We start from the raw sequence: 16,454 nt of genomic DNA on the forward strand, positions 1-16,454 counted from the left end.
TGACTTTCAAAGCTGCCTATAATTGGCGACCTTCATCGATTACACTCAGATTGTAACAATACTTTGTTTTCTCTCATTTATGTCGCATGTGCTAGCTTGTAGAATAATTCATTTGCAAATATCCTTCTGCTTTGGCTACATCAAAGAGCTGTTTTGGACTGTTTAAAACTTTTTTTGAAGTTTAAGAACTAATTTTGATGATCATGGATAGAGAGAGTGTGGGAGCACCTGACTTGCAGTAGGCTTGTACTGTTCTGGGATAAGTTGTCCTTCCTTTTCCATTGTTAGCATCTTAGTAGCAAAATGAATGGGAGTTCATGCAATGCTCAGGGTGTAACAGTTGTGTACTAGGGGATAGCAAATGTGTTTAAAAGTATGTATTCCTAATTGTATTTGGCTCCATGTTTGGTTTGGTTTGATTGTGTTTCTTAAAGTCCCTTGCTTGTGAAGAGTTGCTTATAGTTCTTATTTTATTTCCACAGTTTGCAACTTCATGTCTCACGAAAAGTGCCTCAAGAATGTCAAGATACCATGCTCATGTATTGCTCCCAGCCTTGTAAGGGTGAGTAGTGATACTGGCTTGTCTCTGTCTTGGGGTGATATACCACACATTTATCACTAATGAACATGGTGCCATATAGCAGTGGTTTTTTTTTTATCATAATGCAAAAATTGTATTAGTCATCACTGAAGCTTTTATAGCTGCTCACAGGCAAAGCTACACTTCTTTTGAAAAGTCTGCTATAAGCAGCTGTAGATACTCTGTCTTTCAAGACTAGTTATTTGCATTCTTTAAATGTTACTAGATGTTCTTACTGTGTGTCATTACCTGGAAGTTTCGCAATAAAGTGCTTGCTTGCAGATGGCTTGTGATCTTCTCCCACAAGATTTTAGGTGAAAGAGATTGATTGAAAGGGTGTAAAACATGAATCAACTTTACAGATTTTAATGAGATGCAACTAAGAAGGTACTAAGAAGCTAAACTGAAGAGAAAACGAAACTTGGGAAAGGATGACAGAAGAGGAATAGAAGGGACGAAGGACATGAGAAATTTACTAGAGAAGTAGTAAAACACTGCAAATACCTTAAGGAGCCACAGGCAAAAGTCAAATGAGACATGGCTATAAAATCAGTCATGTTCATTACAGACCTTGCTGACTCAAAGCACATTTATGGGAATCCATTGTGTAGACCTATGAAGGGGAGCTGATTCCTTTCTTTGTGTCACAAAACATTTTACCAGTTCCTTTTTGTTGTGGAAGCGTGTGTAGTGGGTGAGATGTGGAAGTTTGAAAACAATATACAATTTGAGATACATGGATTAGATAAAGAGAAATTACCCATTTGTTTTTCTTCAATATGTTTTGTGAAGGTGATAAAGCTGCTAGGCTGTACCAATGCAAAGCTTTGCTTTTTCTCTTTTTTGCTTTTCCTATTTCCTTACATACCTTTCATCTTGAGAGGTGTCAAAAAGGTGTCTGATAAATTTTTGAAATTTGCCAGTGAAACAGCAAGAAATACTGCTGTAAATCTTAGAACCCATGGTAAAGGGCCATGTAGGTAGTGAGAAGTGCTTTTACAAAGAATTAGTATCTTCTGTTTTTTCAGTATATTGGCAGTCAGTCATTATAGCAAAAGGAATAGTGAATCAGATTATAAAGGTATCTCCATGGGCCTTTAGGGGGATGGCAAAAAACCAACTGGAAAATAGTAATTTAATTCAGAGTGTGGGTGTTGTAAACGTTTACGACTACTTCTTTGGTGGATTTGCTCTAAACTTAATTTATTGTTCAAAATACATTTGTTCCTTTGCTTTTATATGGTAAAAATCCTCCATTTAAACTTATTAATGTTCCCATTTGCATCAGATGTAGACGTCAGTGTAATTTTTTTCTCTCTTGTCAGTCCCTGTAATCTGTCTGCCCCAAAATTTTTATCTTGTGATTTATCTGTAAACAATAAACACAAATTGTACTGCACAGCAAGGATGGTTATTTGGTGGTGCTGTCAGTCTTTGAAACTGTTTGCAGTTCAGCGTTGCTGTGTTTAGCTCAAAGAGTTCTCTGTGTTTTCTGTCTTGAGCTGTAATGATTTTATTTTGAAAACTCTGGATTGTACTGTTTGTTCTGCACAGTCATGTCCTCCCTGACATGGTCACCCAAGTTGCATTGATCCTGATCAGCTGTACAAGTGAAGGCTGCCATATAGGAGATATTGTTTTGCATGCAGGCTCTGTCAAAGCAAATACCAGACTTGGCATTTGCATTAAAAATATAATAGAGCAAAAAACAAATGACAACCATTTATACAATTTGTGGGAAGTTTATTTTCTCAATCTCTCAGATTATTTCTTTATTAAAAGGTCTTATGTAGGAGGGAACATTGGTGGGATTTTTTCTGACAGTTCTTTCAGCTATGTCAATATTCAATGTATTAGAGAAATTAGACTTTTTTTTTTCAGTTGCCTGGATTTCATCTAGAGAAGATGGCAATTGTTAAAGCTCATCAGAATGTATGTCATTTGATACTAAATCAACCCATCAGAGAATAATTTTTCAGCAGATGTTTAGTGGAAACTTTTATTCCTGACAGTAGTGTTTCCTTCCCAGGGTCAAGTAAAGGCCTGCAGAGTCACAAGCATGCCACAACTGCATCCACTCTCAGATCATTCTTAAGGCTGACCCATGAATTTTTTTCTCTATTGTAAATCATTATCACCTGCATTTGGTATTCCAGGGTGGATCCATGTCATGATGTTCCTAAACAAGCCTTCATGGATCAGTCTTCTGAAAAGTTTGCAGGGCTTATGATTTGTTCCAATGGTAAGGGTCTCAGCAACTTTTTCAAATTCAAACTCTCTCTTTCCTACATTCCCTTAAGTATTTACCTACTTTGCAGTACACATTAAAAAAATTTAAAAAAAAGAAAAAGGGGAGAAAGGGAGGACAAAAAAAAAAATCCACACCCAAACACCAACACAAAACAAAATAACAGTAAAACCAAAATGTTTTTGGGGGTGAAATGTGAAATTTTGTTTTCCCTTGTTAGGTTGGAATTGAAGCTGTATTACAGCTTCTTAGAAGTGTGTGCGTATTTTCTATATAACTGTTCTTGGAAAACTAAATTGAAATGAGACCACATGGAGAATGGTTTAGTGATGTTCAGCATTTGCTGTGCTTAATTTTTCTCTTGGTGTGTTGGTGCATTGCCCTAATGGTTTCTAAGAATTTCCATTTAAGAAGGCTTTGAAGTTGCTCACAAGACTTTGTTGTGTGCTGTTATTCTCAAAGCCAGGTTGTCTAGAATGGAAAAATGCTAGTCTAGGTTATCAGCTTCTGAATCTTTTTGTGCTAAAAATAAAACTGTCCTTTGTAAGGAAAGCTGCTGCATTCATGGGCTGGGATAAGGAATGGGAAAGCTGTGGTGCTTGCAGGGGTCTCTGCTCTTGTAATTGTCCGCTGATCTAAGTTTCTTCCTCTGGATTCTGGGTTCAGCTATGTGCAGCGTGGTTATTTGGGTCAGTAACAATCTGAAAGTAGATCTTTGTGGAAGGGCCCAAAGCAGTCAGATGAGGGGTAATGGTTTTAAACTAAAACGGGATGCATTCTGACTAGATTTAAGGAAAGCATTTTTACAATAAGGATGGTGAAATACTGTCAGATGCTGCTCAGAGAGGTGGTAGATGCCCCATCCCTGTATGTCTTCAAGACCAGGTTGGACAGGGCTCTGAGCAACTGGTCTAGTTGAAGGTGTTCCTGCTCACTGCATGGAAATTTGGACTAGGTGACCTCTAAATGTTCCCTTCCAACCCAAGCCATACTGTGACTGAGTTTTCCTGGGCCCTTGCTGAGTAGCACTGACCACCTTCTGTCAAGAAGGTCTCTCCCCAGCTCTCCAGCACTTGACCCATGCTTGTGGTGCTTCAGCAAGGCAGTTGCCTGGAGACAGTCACATGGCATAATTTAGAATCTGAATGAGGGTTAAAACGTCTTGCTGGTAATCTTGGCACCAAGGTTTTCTCCCTTTTCTCCCTGAAGGGGAACCTCAGAGCTTGAGGTAAGGGCTAGCTCCTCCTAGTTTGTAAGCTCAGCAGAGTTTATTATGCTCTTCTGAAACTTGATCTGAACTCCCAGATGAGCTCTGCAGCTGTATCAGTGATTCTTCAGTTTCAGAAGCATTATGGGATGGTACTGTGTTTTAATTCTTAATCTTTGTCTTGATAAGAGGACATGGACATTGATTTCCTCTGTAGCAATAAAAACAAAGAGTGAGTGACTTTGGCGTGTATTATTTTTACAGTACAAAAAATACTAGGCCAAGCAACTCTTAATTGCAGTGGAAAGCTTTTACACAAGTCTTACTTTTGAGTAGAAGTCTCATGTCATTCTGGTCTGATATAGCATGTGATGCATTATCCATTGCAAAGGGTCCTTGAGACCTTGGAGTATATAAGACCAAATGCCCTGTCACAGAGATCTGCAGGATGAAGAAGAATAATCCTGAATGTAGTGGGATAGCATACAGATGTATGCATAATTCCCTTGCATTAGCCCCAATTAAAATTTTGATAATGAAGTATTTGATTTTGTCTTTCCTGTCCTATTATGTGTTGAGACACCATTTAACTTTGTATTCTTACTTCATTTTAGAGCTACCATATGGAATGCATGCTTACATTGCCTTTAAACAACAGCCAATAAATCAAGTGCTCAGAGCAAGAAAGTCAGTTTGGATACAAGTGAAGAGTAGTTGATAGGCATTGTCCCTAAAATGCCAAAGCAATAGAGGACATTACAGAGCATACAGTGTTCAAGTTACAGAAATATTTTGCTGCTAAATAAGAGGTTTTAAACAAATCAAAGTGCTATTTTTGATTACTGAGTAATAAGGAAGTAATTGAAAAGATGTAATAAGGGCAAAAGTTGAATCACAAAGTTGTTCTCTTCTCTCAGAGAGGGTATAGTCTAGGCCTGGACAGAACAGTCATGGGGTGGAGTGAGGTGTGTTCACCATCTATCTACCTCCCTAGAGCAAAGGTTTAGAGCAAAGGTGTTGGAGTCAGCATTAGAAACTTTAAATAGGGAAGTGCTTCTACACTTAAACATCCATATATGTTTTTTTCAGAAACACCATTTTAATTTTTATCAGGAAATTTTTTTTGGCCTTATGTTGAGAGCAGAATTTGAGAATGACCATGTGTACCTGCCCTTGTGGGTGTCTGATGAAGACGGTTGCTTCCAAGCTGCTTGTGCTTATCCTTAAAATGGAGCAGTGTTTTTGAACTGCAAGCTAGTGATCTTATGTTAAATTCCTTTTACTCAACCCTTGGAGTCTGTTGTTGAGAGTTTTAGAATCCTTTTTTCTGTCTACCCTTTCCTTCTTGGAAGCTGTTCAGACCCACGCTACCTCAGGTCCTGCCACCCTAGTTTCTTAATGTTTCTGGTGTTTTTTTACAAAGTCATGCCAAGTGCAAGTCACCCTGGTGTGATGGAGAAGGATTTGCATGGCCAAAATAATCTCTAGACATAGGCCTTAGAAAAGTTTTCAGTAGGTAGTTCCTTTTTGAAAAGGAACTGCCCAAGACAGCAGCTACTACACTGGCGTTTGTTATATCTGTGTTACTCTCATTGCCCTTTGCACGTGGAAGTCTTTGCCTCATGATTCAAGATGAAGCTTTCTTCCGTCTGAGGTGGTAGAAAACAAGCTGCTGCTGGGTGAAAAACAGGCCTTCCTTGAGCTGTTATTTTCTCCCCTGCTGCTGGGGCATCCTGAAGGCTGCAGATCAGTAAGACAGTCTGGCCTGACTCTATGCACAAATCAGAGGGTCTGGAAAGTAGCTGGGCCACTCTGTATAAAGTGACTCCACCTTAGAGGAAGAGTACTTGAATTAAATTACTTTTGAATTTTAAATGCAGTTTGTTGTTGTTCTTGTTGGTTGATGCGGAACTGCTGTGCACTTGCACAGATTGCACTGAAGGAATTAGCATCTTAGGTAGATAGATCTATCATAGAGAGGACCAAATTTTATTACAGGCAGATAGGAGCATTTACAGATAATGCTCTTATCATTCTCTAATGCCTTGCATTCCTTAACAGATGGCAGGAAATAGAACAGGAACTAGGAGTATCTTGTCCTTGAGTGCAGAGTCATTTTGGAGGTCATACTGGAGTGTTACCATAATACTTTCTGTTGATATGCTTCTAATCAATATTGTAAGGGCACTTAGATGTCATTTAATGGTATTACTAGAAGAAATTTTCTGTATTTTTCTGTAGAAATCTATTTTTGTGGTCTTCATAAGGTAATTTAAGTAGATGGATTGGAAAAGCTCTTTTAAACTCTCATGAATTATTAACATTTTCACTGTAGGCCACCTTATGCTTCTGTACCTTGCTGTACTTATGGAGGTGGATGTAAACTAGGTAATAACATGTAATGTTCTGTATTCTTTCATGGTGTCTCACTGGCTTTTCTAGTCTGAGTTTCAAATATTTTTTCAATATATGTCTATATTAGGTGCTTAGAACTTGTTCAGCAACCAAAATGTGTTGGGAGAAACATTATTTAATTGATGTATTTGTTATATTGTACTCGCTCTTTTACCTTTTCTTTATTTTCATCATACTCCTATCCCATTTTCCATCCGGCTCTACATTGGTTTTACACCTGTCATCTTCCAAAGCAAGTTAGAAAGACCACTCATGATAAACAAAGTTTCTTTGTCTTGATTTGTAAGAAATAAATTAATGAAACTTTTCCCCCCTTTTTGTCCCTCTTCTCCACTCCCCCTTAACATTTCAATCAGCAAGTTGTTCCCTTCCATTTGACAGTGATTTGAAACGTCAGACAATTGTCACCATGGTCTGAACAGCTGAAGAATTTAGACTTGGTCTCCTTCTCTTGAGTGTTCTAGATAAGTCAGTCAGACCCTAAATCAGTTTGCTTTCTGTCAAAATCCTTTCTCACAATTTTTCCCAAAATAAATACTGTTTTTCGCATGTTTGTTTTTTTTTAAGCAGAACTGCTCTGTGACAATAATGAATAGCCTGCATATCTAAGCTAGGCTTTAGATGAAATAGCCAGACTCACGGCCAGAAGAAGAGTGCCCTGCATTTCAAAGCTCGGTTGTTGAGGGGGTTGGATGCTCATGCTGGGTGTCCAGAGCAATTTGTTCACACCTCAGAGCTAAGGGGGGGTCTCACCTGTGTCTGATTTCAGGGGTCATTCTTTTGCCTTAGGTGGCTGCATGGTGCTTGAGGCTGTGACTGGAGTAGGTAGATGACACTTGAAACCTGAAGACAGGTTGGGATGTGCAGAAAAGCTTGCCTGAAGAAATCCCACCAGGGCTTTTCAGTATTCTTCGCAGTTGCAGTGCCTGGGTTGGGTTGTGCTCACATAGTAATTTTTTACCAACTTTCTGCTCATTAATTTGTTATGCAGGATTAATTTTGTGCAAGTGGTCTTCTCCTAGCAAACTTTTTTTTTTTTTAAACAGCTAGAGTGAACTGCAGCTCTGGCACTTGCATGTGGCTGTACAAGAGAGGTTTGTTTCTTCCTTCTCTTGAAGAAGTAGCAGGGTTGGCAGGGATGATGAGCCTTAAACTTAATCTGGGATAGTTTGATTAAAGCTTCTTAGGCTTTCCAAGATAATTTACCCCACCCAAAGATACATGTTCTTTTTGTAAACATACATTATATGGTTTGAGTAGTCTGATTTCTAAAAAAAATTATGTAAGCCAGCTATGAACTTTATGTCAGAGATGGAGGGCTGCAGAGAACAAAGTTTCAGTTTGGGCTGGTGGGAGTAGGGTATGGATCCGAAAAGAATGCTTTGGCTGTATTTTTAAATCCCCAACTTGTACATCGAGTTACAAACTAGAAGCTTTTGGAGGCAGTGCTGTTATGGTCTGTATTTGCGATACTGATATGGAGTCTTTTTTGTAGGCTGGCTCTCAGCCCTGCTTGGTGGGGAGCATAGGATCTGACTGGGCAGTTTCTTCGTCAGTCAAGGATTCCTCACAGTCTGCTGGGGCAGGGAGCTGGTGACTGTTTCGGTGGTCAGTTGCTGTGCACTGTCCTGTTCATGTCTGGTAACACAAGCGTATTTCATTCCTCCTTATGTCCTTTTTTTTTTCTCCCAAAGCGTAATTATGAGGAGCACTGGAGGAAAGACATGCTTTGCAGTTTGGGGGTTACTGATTTTTCTTGACTAAACTTTCAGCTTCTTTCTTTTCTCCTTATGTTGCATCTGGTAAAACTTTATCTCACTTCTTTCATTGTTCATGCTTGAATTATAGGATTGTTTGATGTAACTGTCCCCATATTTTCTCAGACAGAAAATTCTTGTGGGAATTGGATTTTTATAACTAGAAGCAACTCCTTGGGTCATGAAATTTTGTGTTCACAGTACGTGTCAGATTTGCTCCTAATACTTCTCAGGAAAATCTCAATATACAAAGAGAAAAATTCAAATCCTGATGAATAACCTTGAAGGATTTTTTACCAGTGTATCTGAGAGGAAAAGCTGTTCTCTGTGACGACATATATCTGAAGTCATTATTGCCAAAGGTTTACTGGGAATGATGAATTTATTTTGAAACCTAAATAATACTTTGTCAGCTTTTATCAGAGGATAAAACTTGATGTGTAAAACTTCATTATAGCAAGAAGAGCATGTGAAATGCATAATACTAAATGCCTAAATAATGGCAAACTTTTGTGGAACTCATTTGGATTCCAGGACTTTAAACATGCCGTTACATTCTTTCCTTCTAATGTGATGCCACTTTAACGGAGTTATGCATCTTGTAGGAAGAGTAGTCTCTAGAGCAGGTATGAAACTTAAGTATGTTTCTTCTTTACTTTGCTTCATCTGTTGTTCCTTTGGTACTATTACTTCCCATCTTCATTATTAATCAAGAATTAATAATTAATAAAATCAATTAAGCAAGAAAAAAACAATCTAAGGTAAGTTAATAATAAGAAACACATTGCCAAAACGGTTGGTACAGAGAGCTCTTGCAAGAGAAAATCATAGTCTATAATTTTCAACCTACAGTCAAGAGGAACCTCAATCTGAATGTACTTCAGGAGATGGATACCACTCAGACTTCAAAGCCTGAATAAAGCAGGGGGAGACCAACCAATCCCTTTGGTCAGCCAGTGGCCAGACTGTATCTGGAGGGGAACTGAAAGGCATGTGGAGAGCACTGGACGGTGGCAGCACTGAGATGTTAAAAGTTGTCTTGTGCATGTGTTTAGGGTATTTTGTTCACCTGTGCAGTAATTACTCTTTAATTGTCCTTGATTCAATTAAGAATGCTCAGAACAGCTGCGATTACAGGTATGTCCCAGAGGAAGCCTTTGGATTCATGTTGTTGCGAATCATCAAGAAGCTAATCAACTTAAAAATATATACAATACATATTCATTCCCAAGAATTTTAGAAAGTTATATTTAAGTATTTATCCTATATTTCTAAGTATAATTGTTTTTTAAAGTATATTTTATCTGTCTATTTATTCTTGTGCTTAGTTAAGTTTACATTGTGTATACTGCCCTGTTGTTGCAAGATAAGGCAACTTCTATGAACTTTAACTGACACTTTGGAAGTTGTTATTGATGATGTCTTATGCATTCTTTGCTGGCAGGTTCCAGTTGCACACTGTTTTGGGCCTCCAGGACATTACAAAAGAAAGTTTTGTGCTGTGTGCAGGAAGTCCCTAGAGTCACCTGCCTTTCGATGTGAAGGTAACTTAAACCCTACTTGTATGGCCATCTGTGTGCCACCCAGTAACCTGCAGTTTCCTTACACTGCATACCTCAAGTGCTTGAGAATTTTTTGGTTTGTTTATTATCCATTCATTGGTCGTGAGAAGGCATACTTCAAACTAAGGAACAATAAATCAACCACCTTCCATAAACTGCAAATTTGTAAAACATGTACACTCTTTTCACCTTTTCTCCAATTTACTTTGAGCAAGTCTGTGGTGGTGTGCAATGAATCCCTGCCTGAGATGGGCAAAGAATGAGGAACCATTATTGGGAAAGAAAGACTTGTCCTATTGTGGTGATTTATATCTGTTTCCAGTGGAAACTTTTGATACAGAGAATCATCAGGTATTCGTATTTCTAGAAAAGAATGTAGAATTTCCTGTGTTACTAGTCTCAGATATCTGTTACTTGTAATGAAGATGAGGTACCTTCAATGGAAAGATATTTGAAAATATTGTTTTTCAAAATAGTACTGTTCTGAGTGTTCTGACATGGATTCTCTGAAAAAACAGTAATTAAAGAAATCACCCAAATCCTATATTTTTTATTTAAAATACATGTTGGCATGAGTACATGACTGATTTTGATGTAGGACAGCTCTTCAATTCTCCCTTGTCTTAAATGTCTATTAGTTGTTCAGCTGAGTTGTGAGATTAAATAGGATTAACTGTTTTGAAGGAATATTACTTCTGAACTGTTTTTAAAAAAGTCTAATGAGTGAAAAATCAATTCTTCAGGGAATTGAGTTGCTTCCAAAATCACTGTTTTGCTAAAGATAATGTCCTATTAAATATGGTTTTTCTATGTGTATGTGTAGGGGAAGCAATCCTCTTTGATCACAGCATTTAGAAGTAGAATGGTGCAATGTTTGTTTCTGCTTTTGTCTGTTGACTTGCATGATGGAGCCAGCTGTTCTTCTGACTAGTAGGAATATGTCACTTAGTATAGTCGCCATGTGTGGCCGGGATGGTTTGGTAGGATGTTCTGTGAGCTACAGATGGCACAGATAATTTTCTAGTGATCTGTATTAGTAAGACCTTAGAACCTGTGTACCATTAGATAAACATAGAAATATGAAAAGAGAATAGTTGTCACTACTTTATACCCTCTTAACTATTGCAAATAGCTTTAGTTTTATGATCCAATTTAGTTAAAGCTTTCTAAATTTTGCTTTCATGTTCTTACTCTATTCTACTGCATTTGCATTGTATCCATTTGTTTAGCCCCAGCCAGGTGCCAGTCACCAAGTGTTCTCCATTCCTCCTTCATGTGCCTAGCTTTAAATATTGAGCAGGATGTCAGATGATCTGGAATATCCCTTTGGCCAGTTTGGGTCACCTGTCCTGGCTGTGTCTCCTCTCAACCTCCCCAACTTCCTTCCCAGTGTGGTAGTACAAAAAGCAGAAAAGGCCTTGGCTCTGTGTAAGCCCTGCTCAAGAATTATTAAAACATCTGTATATTATCAACCCTGTGTGCAGCACAAACCCAAAACACAGCCCCTTTCCAGCCACTGTGAAAAAAAATTAACTCTACGCCAGCCAAATCCAGCACACAAGTCAAGTGCAAAGGAATATTTTTTCAGATGATTCTATTTAAGTGTTTGTAAACATGAAGCACTTGAAATCACATGTTGTAGTTAGGTATTACAGGTGCACAGAATTTTTTTTATGGTTTGTTGAAGGTTTTGAATTGTTTTCCTCACATGGATTTTACAGTTTTACTATTTTGTGTGGTGTGTCTTGCTCTGTGCCCATTAGCTGAATACCAGTATGTCTACAATTTGTTTCTCTACTAATTTTTTTAAAATGTATCTTTAAAACAGGCAGCTAAAGTTCATAAAATGCACAAGATTCTTCCTTTATTCTTCAAAAATGCTTGTGGAATTTGTTTTGAAAGTCTAGTGTTTTAAGCTATAGAATTTTTAAATTCAGATGGAGATATTGAACTTTCTTTTTTTGTTTATGTCTAATGACTTAGCTTAATACTGCTAATCTAGTCTGGTTTATGATGTTCATGTTTGATACTAAAATTAAGAACTTTTCCTGGACTCTTTACCATTAAGATAAAAACAAGGGTTAAGATGTCATTAAATGTATTTGTAAGATAATTTTAATCACTTGATTTGCACTGTTTATATATTAAAATAGAATAAACTTCATTGAAAGGAAGTAAAAGATTTCACTCATGTAAATCTTGTGGGTGCACAGCAGGGGACCTGTTCTCAGAAATGAGCAAATGAGCATGCATGTGTATTAATCCATGGTGAAAAAAATACATGCGTATCATTAGTAAAAATGACAATAGATTGACTCCAAATTCTGCTGCCAGTTAGTGATTGCTTTGAACATTTATTTTTGCTGCCAGATTTCACTGGTGTCAGTTGAACCCGGACTCATGATGGTGAGAGTTGCTCTTCCTTTTATTTCCAGGAAGAAGGGATGGAAAGTAAGAAGTAGAAATCTGAGTAATCCAAACAAATTTTTAGTGCTGAATTCTTTAAAAAAGTTCCTTAATAAGCATGGAGCAGGAGCAGCAGATTTACTGGAGAAGGAGGCAGTTATATATTAACCACATATACATTTTAAAGGCTCTTCTCTCAAGTTTGTGTATCTGAAATTAATCATATTGTGTTTTTTGGCAATCATAAAGAACCTTCATAACTAGGTTGAACAGAAGATTGTCATTCTGTTATGAATTAAAGAATTGTGCAAATTATACAATGGCTGATAAAAATGAAATTTCTTTTTGTAGGACCTCTAATTTGATCTTTACATTCAAAACCATCCTCTTCCTACACCAGGATAGTCATCTTAAGGGATTAACTCCCTAGGACACATCTTTCTAACCAATTCTGGGCTAGGGTTGGTGCTAGAAGCAGCAGATGTGAATTAAACCAAGGGTAAAAGCCCCTCTGTGTTCTTACAAAGCATAGCAAAGGGCAGAGCATGTCTGTATTGGCAGAATGAAAAATAAAACCCCCAATGCTTCTGTAAATTCCTTGATGTTGCAACATTGTCTATGGACACTTTACACATTGGCAAGAGTATGACTCTGAGCATCTAGTTTGTCTGCTTAGTTGAACTGACAAAATTGGGAAATATTCCTGTTATATCTGTGAACAGGGAGAAATGTGGGTGGTGGAGGGACTGTGCCACAGCTCAGAGACATGGTCTTGAGTGCAGTGAAGACACGGAGCATGGGGAGCTCTGTGTGTTTGTGGTTGACTTAGTCATGAGTCTTTGCTTTGGTGTGATTGGAGATTGTCTTCTCTGGGGTTAGAATAATACAATGTTAATTCTGCTCTGGAAGAGTCCAAAGAGATTTCAAATTGTAAGATTGAGATTTCAAATTGGGAGATTGAGATTTCAAATTCATTATTCTCTATGTAAATTAATGATGTTATTTTCAAGATACTTTCAGATAATGTGCTAATGTGTGCAGTTGCTACCTTCCAATCTTCAGGTTACAGTTCTCATATTTTTGTGATAGGCTTGGAGAAATAACTTGTTTGACTGGAACTGAAAAAGTATTTTAACAATTTGATGCTTATCTCTTACTTTCATTTACTTGATGAAAAGTCAGATGCCTTCCCAGAGTAATACAAGTGTTTACAAAGCAGCTGCAGGAGGATCTTTTCTATCCTTCTCTGTCTCTGAGGCCACAGAGAACTCTCCTGACTCTTGAAATGATGAAGCTAGGTATTGAGATCTGTTAGGTTTTTTTGTGGAGTTTTTTTGTAACTTATCCTTTATAGCATAACTGCAGATTGTTTTCCTTCACATCTGGTATTTCAAGTCAGCTTTTAAATAATGAAGGTATTTTAGAACCAAAACTTGCCTAAACAATTACAGGGTTCACTCAAACTTCTTCTACCTACAGTACCTACAATACTTTGGAAGGTGATATTAACCTTACTTAGAAGAGTGCTCTGAAAAAATTACTTCCTTTTTTTTTGACAATGAAATAGTGATTTACCTTATATATGGTGATCAAATCAAAATAGCCTTTAGGCACAGGTATATTGGAGTAGGCAGCCATTCCTGTGAAACTATGAGACAAAGCCAAGTAGTTGCACACTCTTTAACTTGCTGTAATTGGAGGAAATATGACAAGTGCTGCTTATGAGCAAAATTAGCTCAGCTTTTCCTTTATATTTGCTGCATCTTTTTAACACAGAGGAAGTGGAGGAACACACAAAACAATGCTGGTAAACTTCTTTATTGTCTACCTTTGCTGAATGTAAAGAGCATGAATGAGAGAAAGTATGGTGTGAAAATGGTAGTGGAGGAGTACTGAAAGGAGATCAGAAGGAGATACAGAAAAGCCTTCGGGTTTCCAGCCTAAAGAAGCTTTCTTGTTTTTTGTGCTTTTAGTTTGTGAGCTACATGTGCACACAGACTGTATCCTGTTTGCTTGCAGTGATTGCCGGCAGTGTCACCAGGATGGACACCTGGACCATGTAAGTGCAGATGTCTCTGCAGGGGAACGTGGTCGTGCATTTTGTGGACTAGAGAAGAAGCAGTTTTGGTCTCACATGCTGCCAGTTATCGAAGCATTTTAATTGCTTATTGGCAGGCAAAGGACATATGGGACTTCAGAATATACTACAAAGAGTGAGATGAACTTAAATGCTGATATATTCACAATGCTTTTGAACTCATGCTGAAAAATCTATGGAATGTGTATAACCTCCAAATAAAAAAAAAAAAAAAAAAAATCAAGTATCTTATATAAAAGTTTCTTTGCAGAAGAAACTTTTCTGTGTGTTGAGTTATTGGCTGCATTGCATCCCTGGCAAACATTCTCTTGTCCTCATGCCTCCTGGAGTCTGACTGAGGCAAAACTGCCTATTTTCTTATCTTTTTACAGCACAGTAGATACAGAATACTGACATGTAGGATATTTTTTTTTTAATAATTTTTTTAGTGGACTGTGAAGGAAAAACACTGCGATACATTTTTTGATAGTTTTATCAAACTTCTTTTTTTAGTGAAATGTTAGATTGTTAAAGATTCGTGTTTATCTTGAGAAAAGCTGAATACCCTAGTATCTGTTGCTATTTCCTTGGAGCTATTTGAATTGCTGTTTTTAAAACTGTATTGAAAATGCATATGTATGTGATTCATGTAGTGCTAAATTGTGATGTATTCCCTCAGGATACTTACCACCACCACTGGAGGGAGGGAAACCTTTCTTCAAGTGCTCGTTGTGAATTTTGCAAAAAAACCTGTGGGTCTTCTGAGGTGCTCTCTGGCATGAGATGTGAATGGTGTGGCATCCTGGTATGTTGTGCTGCTGCATGTATTTGTGGGAACCACATATATATGAGCACGTGCTTATTTGAACACTTGATATAAACATAATTTATTTCCACATTGTATAAATATGTTTTGTATACACTTTGTAAATACACTTAAGCTATACAGTTATTTATTTGAATATATATCTTTTTTATGTGTTAGAGGGGAAATCTGATTTTTTAGATCCTCCTCATAGTAATTTTAATGAACAACTTTCAAAGTCACATCGAAGCTTTGTGTAAATCCAATGGAATTTATCAAGGCCTAATCATTATAGAACTGTGGTTAGATGCCTGCGGGCACTTTCTGTGTTATTCAGAATTTCTTTCAAATCATTAATTCTGAAAGGTTAAAGACTTAGCATTCTAATATGTTTACTATTATTTCAGTATAGAATAGGTCTTGCCTGTGTGGTTGGAGTTTTTTCAAGCTGTCAATATCAGTTTCTGTGTTTTTCCATTCACATGACACATGTTTATTTCCCATGCAAGTTGATGGTGCCCTTCAGTTATAATTCTGGAAACCAGAGCTTTTCACACACTGATAAACCATGTGCGGTGCAGATAACAATGATTCCATACACTTAATGCCACCTTGTATTAAAATATGATGGAAGTAAAAGCACCAGATGAGGTGGAAACTGAAAGTATATGTAAGAAATCATTAATTTGCTACTTAAGGCTAGATGAGGTACTCCATGTAGTAATGATTTAAAATAAAACTCTAGAGGTTATTCAGTATTTCAGGTATGATTTCAATGATTTTATTTTTTTTAATATTGTGGGGTTTGTATTTTAATCTGTGACTTAATTTCTGAGGTGTAGGGACCATATTTGAGAACAGTCTTAAGAAATATAACATGCTATGTGGCCATACATACAAAGGTGTATGTATTCAATAAAGGCAGAAGATTTGTAACAGTGTAAAGGCATAAACTATCCAATCACCTTTTGGAATAAAACTGAAAATAGTCTTACCTCAGAATCTGCAATACAGCTCTTTTCAAGTCATTCAGTATAACCTGTGCACCTTTTCTATTTCCCCCACACAGAGTGGAATATCAGAGTTTGAGACCAAAACTTTAAGCTTCTCCATGTAGCTGTATAAAAACCTTTCATTTTTAACAGAACAGGTTCATGATCCTTGAAAGTTTCTTGACATATTAAGACTCTCCAGTATTGGTAACACAAAACCTGAATTAAACAAATAAAAATATAAAGGCAGTATAATGGAGTATATATAGAGTACAATGGCAGATGGGCCATTTGTTTAATGAAGGTGATTTACAAAAGGTCTATATAATTCCTAACCTGAATTATACAATTTCAGTCATAGTTTGCTATGAATAAATTTACTTTCAATGTATATCACAAGTTTTA

The 16,454-nt window shown here is 37.2% G+C and overlaps 1 protein-coding gene across 3 annotated transcripts in view; it reads left to right on the forward strand.

The window, feature by feature from the left end:
- The window catches only part of DGKQ (diacylglycerol kinase theta), an 82,567-nt gene that overhangs the window by 20,787 nt on the left and 45,326 nt on the right, over positions 1-16,454 (forward strand). For all 3 annotated transcript variants that reach the window (XM_031507459.2, XM_077790071.1, XM_031507460.2), the window contains exons 2-5: positions 483-562; positions 9,652-9,751; positions 14,149-14,234; positions 14,932-15,057. In XM_031507459.2, coding sequence (XP_031363319.2) covers positions 483-562; positions 9,652-9,751; positions 14,149-14,234; positions 14,932-15,057 — 392 coding nt within the window. The remainder of the gene's footprint in view (positions 1-482; positions 563-9,651; positions 9,752-14,148; positions 14,235-14,931; positions 15,058-16,454) is intronic.

This window comes from Lonchura striata, chromosome Z, assembly GCF_046129695.1.
Source record: "Lonchura striata isolate bLonStr1 chromosome Z, bLonStr1.mat, whole genome shotgun sequence".
Classification (NCBI taxonomy): domain Eukaryota; kingdom Metazoa; phylum Chordata; class Aves; order Passeriformes; family Estrildidae; genus Lonchura; species Lonchura striata.